The sequence below is a fragment of the Sander lucioperca genome, chromosome 9 (genome assembly GCF_008315115.2).
Source record: "Sander lucioperca isolate FBNREF2018 chromosome 9, SLUC_FBN_1.2, whole genome shotgun sequence".
Classification (NCBI taxonomy): Eukaryota; Metazoa; Chordata; class Actinopteri; order Perciformes; family Percidae; genus Sander; species Sander lucioperca.
In genome coordinates this window covers 37,731,716-37,742,465 of record NC_050181.1, presented here as the reverse complement: position 1 = coordinate 37,742,465, position 10,750 = coordinate 37,731,716, and the positions used below count along the sequence as shown (strand labels likewise).

General features: G+C 39.5%; 2 protein-coding genes across 10 annotated transcripts; one reads left to right on the top strand and one right to left on the bottom strand.

The window, feature by feature from the left end:
• The first annotated feature begins 335 nt into the window (after positions 1 to 335).
• Positions 336 to 3,936, top strand: ndufa13 (NADH:ubiquinone oxidoreductase subunit A13). Its single transcript, XM_031281263.2, has 5 exons — positions 336 to 552; positions 2,597 to 2,675; positions 2,784 to 2,855; positions 2,961 to 3,030; positions 3,707 to 3,936. Exons 1-5 carry the CDS (start codon positions 459 to 461, stop codon positions 3,824 to 3,826), a joined length of 435 nt encoding a protein of 144 aa, XP_031137123.1. The 5' UTR covers positions 336 to 458; the 3' UTR covers positions 3,827 to 3,936.
• Positions 3,937 to 4,932: 996 nt separating this feature from the next.
• cirbpa (cold inducible RNA binding protein a) lies at positions 4,933 to 9,535 on the bottom strand. Of its 9 annotated transcripts, none has more exons than XR_004101860.2 (8): positions 9,375 to 9,535; positions 8,598 to 8,713; positions 8,381 to 8,487; positions 8,040 to 8,175; positions 7,789 to 7,942; positions 7,619 to 7,677; positions 5,138 to 5,231; positions 4,933 to 5,050 (listed from the first exon to the last, which is right to left on the bottom strand). XR_004101860.2 is itself a non-coding variant. In XM_031281256.2 (7 exons), the coding sequence occupies exons 2-7, from the start codon at positions 8,695 to 8,697 to the stop codon at positions 7,060 to 7,062; spliced, it is 570 nt and encodes a 189-aa protein (XP_031137116.1). In that variant the 5' UTR covers positions 8,698 to 8,713; positions 9,375 to 9,535; the 3' UTR covers positions 6,164 to 7,059. The 9 variants fall into 9 exon arrangements, 6 of the variants coding, with proteins under 6 accessions (XP_031137116.1, XP_031137118.1, XP_031137119.1 ...); XR_004898411.1 differs by having other exon boundaries at positions 8,052 to 8,175; XR_004898412.1 differs by having other exon boundaries at positions 8,061 to 8,175.
• Between the last annotated feature and the right edge of the window lie 1,215 nt (positions 9,536 to 10,750).

Sequence of the window (10,750 nt, the reverse complement as noted above, 5' to 3'; positions counted from 1 at the left end):
TCTACCTGTACAAACAAAAAAGCTGTTAGATCATATCACCTTTGTAAGCTTTACAAAATATTTCTATGAAGTTTTTTTGCTTTGTTTTGGTTTTGTTTTCCTTTAGTAACCCCCTGGCTCGTTTAGAACATAGACTGTTGAGATGTACAGAAGACGTTCCTTCCTACTGTATGTCCACATTCTTCAATAAAGTTTGAAAAAATAAAAAATGAAAAATAAATGAATATGGAACTTCCCTTCCCGACCTCAAATTTTGTGGGCGGGGCTAAATTCGGCTGGCATCCAGGCCAGAGTGATATCTCTATGGCTCTGATCCAGGCTAGTAAAATGTATAAAAAATAAGAAGTTGTCATCCAGACAGTTGGGGGCGGTAGAGTGCAACAAAAACCTTTCCGGACGAGAGAAAAAGCGTTCCTACAGTGACGTGTGCAGCGTGTTTGGGAGAAGGCTGGAGGAAGATGGCGGGGTCCAAGGTGAAGCAGGACATGCCTCCTCCGGGAGGCTATGCTTCGTTTGATTATAAGAGAAATCTGCCGAAAAGAGGACTCTCTGGTACTTACATTACATACACGGTTAATATACAGGTCCACACACTAGTTCTGGAATATGCACAGGTCATATGACAAGTGCTACTCACTGAACTGCTGCTAATGCTAACGGCTCAGTGTCAGTTTGACATAGAAGCTAATCTACTAACGTTAAAATGTAAATGTTAAAGTTGTTGGAGGCTCGTCAGTTGATGTCAGTTATAAGGGGGGACAACACCTGTATAATATGACAGACTGTAAACATGTTTAAGAGGCTAAACATCATTGTAGTGCTAATTGTTATTGACTGATGATAGCTACATGCTAACTGAAGTGAGTGCAGGTTCGGTCAAATGATGTTACTTTGTTCTCAATGCGACATTAGCTTTATATTTGATGTAATGCAGTTCCTTCCACGGCTTTAGTAAAGCATACTAAAGCATGTCATATCCACCTATCTGAGAGATATAAGCAACCTGTTATATTAATAATTCTTTATTTAGTCCAGCACCATTTGCACTTTTGCATTGCACTATTGTATTCGTTGCTATTTACAATCCTCAGAGCTGTTCGTATACACGTGTGCATACATGTGTGAATGCATGTGCATGTACTATGTTTAAACGCACTTTTTATATACATACTTATATCTGTACATATTAGTCAAATGTTACCCTTTGTTGTCCTTGTTTTTAGCCGTATGTCTATTTCTGTGAGTACTTTCAGAGCAACAGAAAGCCGGACTCAACTTCCTTGTAGGTGTTCACACTTACTTGGCCATTAAAGCTGATTCTGATACTACTTAGCTGCTATGTGAAAATCTTGAGACCAATTTATTAAACATTTAAAATTTGCCCGGAACTGGTGTTGCACTTAAATCTGCCCCCATCAGATTCTGTACTAGTTCTGGCCAAAATTGAACGAAACGATCGTTTCTACGGATACTTTTGCGAGGTCGATACGCACTGTTACTGTACTGCCTTCTGTATGGAAGTATATTGATGACAAAATATTTGAGCATAAACCAAAAATCTAGTCAGTCTGCAAGTCAACATTTAACAGCACACAGATTTGTAAGAGCACAATTAACGTTAGTCAGATGATTTAAGCACTACATTTGAGCCAGTGAAATAATAATCAAAGCTGCTAGAGATGAGGAAAGTTATAGCTTTTATAGTTTTGGCACTTATGCCACATGTGTCTTATATTTGTATAAACCTGAAGAAAGTAATTGTTTTTTTTTAAACGAACATTTTCCTGCTCAATACTGTGGAGGGTACAAAGTGACAACCTGCAGTATAAAATAGGGGTTGAATGTCAATAACTTTACTCAAATAGATTATTTTCTTTCAGCATTTGCAATGCCAGACAAATTTCTATATCTCACTGTCACAATGTCTATAGCTGCCATTTGACAGACATCAGGCGTGTTAAACCGGTTTGGTCAGTTACTATCTGTATGCCTATAGTGTAAGCCACAGTTCTTAAAGCAGGGTCCCCACAGTCATCAAATAGTTTGAGTTGGCGCTGGGCAAGTGTACATTTAATATTTCATGGCTCTCTAATGATGATATAATTAGCATCAGTCATTATAGAGCTGTGGAATTTTATAGTATGTAGGCTACATATGTGTTGCATTGTTTTTTTTAGACTTAATTTATTTTAGACCTGTATTTATAATCAACTACATTAAAGACATGAACGTAACCAACTGTTTGAGATTGATAAAGGTGTTTATTTTTTATACAATAATTAACATTTGGAGTAAAGTATATTCTACAATTCTGTTTGGGTTATACATTGTGAATGGAAACTTTATTATGGGAAAGTTTTGAAATTTTGTCCATGAAAATGTGTGGGAACCCTGTTGAAGACAGTTGTGCAGCCATTAATATGCTTAAAGATAGGTAACAAGAGATTAATTAATTCCGTCTTGCCAACATCAGAGACACATTTTTCATAACTTATTTGTTTGTGGTTGGGATTCAACTTATAATCACAACATTGATCATCCGTGGTAAAATAAAATATTGCCTTACACTGTCCCTAATCACTTCTTTAATCTACAGGATACAGCATGTTTGGCATTGGCATTGGCATCATGGTGTTTGGCTACTGGAGGCTTTTTAGCTGGAACAGAGAGAGGAGGTAGGCTCATTCTTGCAATTATGCTTTGGGTTTAAATTTTAAAGTCAAATTCTGTTTGATATTTCACAATCAGGCTGGAACTACTGGTGATGTGTTTGTGCATTGCAGGCGCTTGCAGATTGAGGAGATGGAAGCGAGGATAGCTCTGATGCCCCTGCTGCAGGCAGAGCAAGACCGAAGGTGACACACAAATAAAACAACTCACAAACATGTTTAGTTTTTAAATATGGTAGTAACTCCCTTATGCTAGCCTGAGTGTAACCGATACATTTCCCATCTGGCCAGGTCTTTACGGATGCTGAGGGAAAATCTAGAAGAGGAGGCGATTCTGATGAAGGACGTTCCTGGTTGGAAGGTAAATAAAAGCTTTGATTTCTCTTTGTTGCTTTTAACATCTGCCTAGCACTGCCACACAAATATTATATATATATATATATATCTGTCTATATATCTGACTGTCTTGATGTCTATAGCTGTCATTGTGACAAACAGGTGTCTCTTAACAGCTTAACAATATTACTGTAGTTGTGTATGTACTGTTGGCATAACAAAGTAGTAGCATGCAATTAGGGGCACACACTGAAAATGTTTTGTTCATAATTGTTCTTCCTTTTTGCCTTTTTAAAATAAAGTGTTTACACTTTTATTTTTGTGTGGAATTGAAATTATTTTAAACAAAATTATAAAGATAGCATACATATTACATGTATGACCAAAAAGTACAGATTCTAATCAGTTCATTAAATGACCAATGGATCATAACAATACTAGTAAGCTTTATCGGTAGACCACATTCCAGCAATTCATTTACTAGTGAATATTTGTATTTTTATATTCAGCTGTTTTAAAACAAGACAGACACCAAAAGAATGCATGCAAGTCTGTAAAGTGATACCTCTTTGGTAACAATTCATTTTTTGGCCATCCTATTTTTAGTTTATTTTATTTATTGGGAGTGATAATTGTCAGAGCCAGGTTAACATCAATGTCTTTGTATTGATAAAAACGGTGTCCCGTTTCCACTCGTGCAGGTTGGTGAGAAGGTCTTCCACACAGACCGCTGGGTCCCCCCTCTGTCAGAGGAGCTGTTTAACCTCCGGCCCCGCGAACAGCTTCTGCACAAGCGTTTCGGTTTCTTGTGGTACGTGTAAGCACCACCAAAGACGTACAGCGTCCTGAGCTCCAGCACCATGTGGACCTGAGCCCTCGCTCAACTCAGCTTGTAAATGTTCAATATTAAAGTATCTTTTTCTGTACCTCATCCTGGTTTCAGTTTGGATTGAATTTCACAGCATAAAGAAGTTTCTACGACTTACCATTTTACACTTCTATCCCACTTTTATATATGAAACAAATATTGGTCTTAGATTTTATGGTCGCTAGTTACTTTTCAGGTAGTCTCATCTTAAAGTGTGTGTATAAGGTATAGTGTGTTATTTAATCAAACTACCTAAAAGTATGATATGGAGTATATAAAATAAACAGCTACATTAAAATATGTATACAAATGATCATGAATAGTGATGCAATTCAACTCAAGGGTCATTTGAAATGAATATTTTTGATAAGTATTTAGCAGGAAATACTTTTAAATACGTGTGTGTATTAAGTGTTTTGAGGTGCATCGCCCCAAATAGGCCTCACAGCAGACATTTTGACTTCAGTAAGAAAAGCACCAAGTTACCAATAACACCAACAAGGGCTTGGTTATAGTCACAAGGTTTCCAGTGATGACAGCATAAACATACCGGAGACCTGCAATCAAAGCAGCTAAATGGAATTCAGCCAGTCACCTGTACTTTTTCTAGTGGCAGGTCAAAATGTCTGGGGGAAGAAAAAAAAGGGCCTATTGCGCCACCCTTACATCATCCAACATCTCGTATCAATCTGTCAAGTGCTTTGTCATCAACTCTGACTTAAATGTAATCCAAGTAGTATTCATAAGTAAAATGTTGAGTTATTTAAAAAAATTAAAGAAAGTACTGTGCACAAAAGAGCAGTTTGCCAATTTTATTTTTGAAATTGCAATACAAAAAAGAATAGTAAAGCGATATGGTCAAAAAAATGACCATAACAGTATTCCATCTTAAATCTAGGCCAATTACTTTATAAGGACTCCTTTACATTCAGATAGGTGAAGTCATTGTTGAAAGTGTTCAGGCACTAGGGTGTAATAGCTCTGCCATCTTGCCTTGTTTCTCCCCCACCCCTTCTATAGGACCTTTGAATAGCAGGCATTACATGTGAAAAATGTGTCAGACAAGCCAATGATTTGATATTCACAAATTCCTCGAACTTTTAGTTGGCAGGATCCTGGCAGGTTCCTCCAACGTAGCCACTGCTTACAGCTGCGCCAGCGCTGCTGCACATTAGACCTGAAACATGCCAGTAAGGGTTTGTATTAGCCAGGCAAACGTTTGACTGCACCAGTAACAAAACATGACTTAATTACAAGAATTTACCTGATAACAAGATCTGCATCAATCACTGCCATTTAAAGCCGGATACTTTACTCAGCTGTGGAGATCCACTGAAGCCTCTGACAGCCCGTTCAATCTAAAGAAAAAGACAGCCTGGTCAACATTTGCCACAAGTCAAATCACAACAAAATGCATGCAATCCTATGGAGTCTGAAAACTCATTCAAATGTAAGGGGACAAAGAAAACTGAATACAGTCAAGACACCTTAGACGTCAATTAGGACTGTTGTGGGACATTACTGGAGCAAATTTGAGGACTAGTGCAGTGAACAGCGTGGACTGAGCACAATGCTACCCATGACTTAGGCAAATGCTTTTTGGTGGACTCAGGAGGTGGAGCACCACAATCCAGAGGAGCTTCATAGAAACATTTTCTCAATGAACTTTCAATCGGGGAAGAGGCCATGGCATGTGGTAGGCGACATCTGAAGCAGAGGACTAAAAACTGCTAACTTGAAGGTATTCATGGAAACAATGAGAACTGAGTTTGAAGGATGTGAGCAAAGCAAAAGGAGATTTTTACCTCACGTGCATTGGCCTACTTTCTCCACATATGACCTAGGCAAGAGAGCAGCTTTCATCTCTGATGAGCACTTGTTCGAAGGCGCAACTCCAAGGACTTGTAGGTTTTTGTAGTAGCTGACCTCTTGAATGTAATAAAGCATTAACATGACCAGACACCAGCTGATTTCTCAGCATTACCATGTGCCATCACATTTGGCAAATCAATGGTTTTAGACATGTACTAGGCCAAAAACCCATCTTTAATTTTGAAATCTAGAAAACCCCGACGCTTGTGGACTATCGACTTAAAAAATAAATAAAAATTAAATGTACACGCATCCCTCCAACGTTTAGGATATCTACCAAGCTATAACCGCCCTCCAAGAAAGCTATGTATATTTCAGTGCTCCGAGCAGTTGACTCTTCACGCAGCATCACAGTAACATTAGCTACAGCTCTCAACTAAATTCCCCCATGCGGTAGTTTAAGGCAAAAGAATCAAGATTATTTTCCACAGTCTGTTTAATAGGCTCCATGAAGCCAACTGACAAAGAAAAAAAAAATGTTGATCATACAAAGAACATAAAGTACAAAACTGTTTCCGGTTAAGATATTACTTTGGGGAAACGTAGTTACATTTTTCGATCACTTAAACAAGATTAGTCCATTTTACAGCACATTTAAAATGCAGAGCACAGAAGATACCTTGGACAGACTGTAGCATGCTGCAATTCGCAACTTCATGAACAGCCAGCCACTTCGGATGTGTTGTTCACCTGTCTGAAAGGAATTCACTATTTTGGGAAATTGAACACACAGGAGCCTCAGCTATACTAAGTTTTTATAGTAAAAGGAATTTAGCATAAATCCCCCAAAAGTCCGTCTTTGAGTAATTGGATTTCTTTCCTCACTCAGTTCATAACCTGGCAAGAGGTAGGTCAGCCACAGAGATTGAGAGGGGAAATTAAAAATAAAAAACCCCATCGGATATTTCAATATAAAATAAAAACTAAATGGAATCAAATCAGGAAACACTTTAGTGCTGGACAAAAAGTCTACAGCGATGGTAGTTTCAACAAAAAGCCATGTAATGAGCCATTCAGTCCCCAAAAATGGGACAGTGCTAATTAGATTACACAGATGCCTTTTAGCTAACGACCTTTGAGGAATTAAGATGCCCAATCAAGCAGGGTATGAGTCTTGAACTGTAATTTGTAACATGGTTTGTTATGGAATGAACAAAACTCATGGCTACATTTTTTTTTTTTTTTTTTAAGATGCTTGAGCTACTACAACAGAACTACAAAACTAAGGTCAGCAATAACACGTGGACATTTTTCTTGAGGAGCGCATCTTTGAAATACAGCCAGCCAAGTGATGATCTTGAATCAGGGAGATGTTTACTCTTGTGCAGCTGAGGATAAGAAGTGGGCACACAGGTAAAGACACGGAAAGTTCGAACACTGGAGTTTCACAACATCCCCCTCAACCCACCAGACAGTCCATAAACCATCCCTCAGTTTTTGCTTAAGGGGCTCCATCTGCTGAGAATTTCTGAACAAGTAACATTTGCTAAGCATTTCAAAAACGTTTGCCAGCCTCTTTATCAGAGCGGGGACTGTGGGAAGGGGCTAGCAAAATTTGGCAACCGTATTGAGAGGAATCAAGTTGGGCTCAGGTACAAAACTGAGGGACATCCATTATACAAGTCTTCATATGTTGGGGCTGTGAAGTGGTTTAAATTAAGTTTAATGACAGATTGTATATTAAAATCTGCCTACCACACATACACAATAGGTTAATATGTATAACTAGAGTGTTGTGTTTGAAATACTGGTTTTCAAGTAAAGTAATAATTGAATAAGTATAAATGCAGGTTATTATGTTATTTTTAACTTTGAAATGGACAGCCCCAACATAAGTACATACACTGCACAAATTCATCTCATTAATGCTTACTGTAGCTGTCGTAGTGATCGCGGTAGGATCCAGAGCGGTCACCATATCCACCCTGACCCCTGGAAAGAAAAAAAAAAAAACCCACAAGATTCAATGATTGCATTACATGATTACATTTTGCACAAGCAATGCTGTCAGAGTCTCATCTGTGGTTTAACATATGTTCTTACCTGTTGTCTCTGTAGCTTGAGTATCCGCCTCCACTACTCCTGTACTGGCTGCCACCGCCGCCACCACCACCACCAAACCGGCCCTCATTATTGAAGCTTCGGTCACTGTAACTCCTGTCACCATAACCCCTGTCTCCATTGTATCCGCCACCTCCTAAGGAAACACAAGTGTATCATTGACCAACAGGGCAAGCAGCATGGCGCAGAAAATGGAACGGATCATAATGCAGTCGCAGACAGCTAGTGTCCACCTCTGGAGTAACCTCGTCCACCTCTCCCACGCCCGCCGAATCCACCTCGTCCTCCTCTTGGGCCGGAGCTGAAACCTCCTCTGGAGCGGCCACCCTTCCCTGCTTCATCCACACGAATAGACCGGCCATCTAGGGTCTGCAACACAAGGCAATCATTGTCAATTTAAATTTGGTGGCTTTAAAACCTTTTCCCGACGAATATAGACAGACTACAATGAAGAAGAAAAAATGTATGAGCATATACATAAACCGATCTTTGAACGACTGTTTATTAAGACTACAATTTCAGAATAAATTATGAAAACACGTATATAGTGGTACATTTTGCAGTGTCGTTTTACCTTGCCGTTCATGCCTTCCAGTGCATCTTTAGCATCTTCACAGTTGTCGTATTTCACAAAGCCAAAACCGCGAGATTTCCCCGACTCTTTGTCTCTGATCACATCAACTAATGGGAGGAGGAGGGCGGGGGGGGAGCAAATGATTAAAACTGTCATTTGAAAGAACGCTTTATACGAGCAAATCAATTACTTAGAACAAAAAAAATTAAGGCTTTACCTTTTTCGATGTTTCCATATTTGCCAAAGGCCGCGGCCAGAGACTCCTCATTGGTCTCAAAGCTCAGTCCTCCGATGAACAATTTCCCCTCGTCCGACATCTTCAATGTAGTGTAGCTAACGTTAAAAAACAAAAAGCTCAAGATAAACATTTACAGTAACAACCGGCTCCTTTATTAAAACATCGACAAAGGCCGTCCGCTCATGCAGAACAAAAGTAGGTCACCGACCATCAACTTATATTTTGCCGAAGCGTTTTTTTGCCCTTGGTAAACAATGCATTCGACTTTTATTATTTATGCATTTTACTTTAAATCACCGCTATTGATACATGCAAAATAGAGCTAACGTTAGGCCTCGGGCCCATAAACGTGGTCCCGTTAGTTTGCGGATTAGGTAGCTGGCATTTCTCCTTTCGGCGCCATTTTGTAGCACCGAGCTTATGCGCCTCACTAGTTTCGCTGACCGAAATCGCGTGTAATGTTAGCTTCACATGCGGCTAGATGCCATATTGTCTTGGTTACATAACGATTAAAAAAATTAAACGCGGTTTATTACACATTTTCACGGCTTTCAATGTATTTTGATAACGGTACAATGAGCTAATGCTCGTGTTGTTTTATTAAACGTAGCTAATATTAAATAAATAAAGCAAGGCAAACAGCGAACATGTCAATCATGCCTTGTAAATGCAGATGTATGCGAACATGTCTAATTCACACGGAATCCACCGTGAAAACCGTTATTTAAAAAAATGTAATCCTCAAATAGCAATTACCTTTAACTGGCAGGAATCCAGGAGCTGATAACGAGGCTGCAAGCCGAATGCGGGAGCGAAGGAGGAGTGCTCCGCTTTTAAGCACTCTGCGCGATGACGTCTTCTTCTGTCGCTTCATTGGTGGCCACCAAGGAACATGGCGGGTCCATACACCATGGACTGTATATATTCCATAACGCCACCTACTGTAACGGATGGTGTGGCCTTCAGTGGTATTCATCAGGCTGACTAGAGGTGTTGGTAGGCAGATGTTGTTATCTTGTAATAGTTTGTGATGTATTGCATATTTTTTGTTGAACATCACAACCATCTGCTTCAGTCTTGGATTTCTCCAAGTGGAATAATCTTTGCAATCAGTCTGTAGTTGGTGCACCTTGATGTCAACATGATAATAAATAAAAAATGGTGAAAAAAATGTGTTGTGAGCAACACAGCAACTCTGACATTTTGCAGTCTGCAATTGGTTTCAATGTGCAACAGTCAACTGTTGTTCTGTGCTTTAAGCAGGGCCTTACTGTTTACTGTTAAGTAAAGTTTATTTTTTAGCAGCCAACGGCGTGCTTGTGTTTGTAGGCCTATTGGACATCTCTTACCTGTGAAGGTGGGGTTATCTTTGATGTGCAGATCACAGATCCTGAGTGCGTGGTGGGTGCAGTTGGTCGTCTGATGTCGAATGTAAGCAGGTGAGGGGTGTGAAGTAGGCTTATCAGATACATTCAGTTCATCAGCAAGTGGTGATGTCCTGCAGGGTCGTTGGTTGCGGCTTTTAAGTGTAGCTTCTCTTTGTTATACAGATCTCCTTTCACAGTGTGTTTCTGGCCTGGTCAAACAGGATTTCCCACTTCTGTAGGGCTCCTACTCAGCCTGATAAAGCGGCCTGAGTTTTCCTGTAAACCAAGGTTTGTTGTTGTTTTATTTGCAAAAAGTTTGTAGTCGGCACAAACATTTTTCCAAAAGCTGAGATAAGATACCAGTGTCAGTGAGTTCTATGGCTGTCCCCTCATAGTATATTTGTTGACTAATCTGTAATTTTGGTCTTAGTCGACTTAGATTTCTTTAGTCAATTTTGTTAAGGCACATCTCTGGTAAACACAAGGTTTAAAGTGGTGCTTTTCTTTGTCGAGAAACTCAGTTTTACAGATCTGTCGATTAGATCAACTAATAGATTAGTTGACAAAATCGTATGAGTGTTAGTGGACTAAGACAGCCCTGTGAGTTCATGTAGCTGCAGCCTAAAAAACATTCCAGTTAGTGCATTCAAGGCGGGCCTGTGCCTTAAGCTTTTCCTTGTTGGGCCATCACCTCACAGTCAAATATCACATAGGCATTGTGGCTCTTTCCGTAGATGGTTGGCTTCCCGTCATGCCTGTATGTAA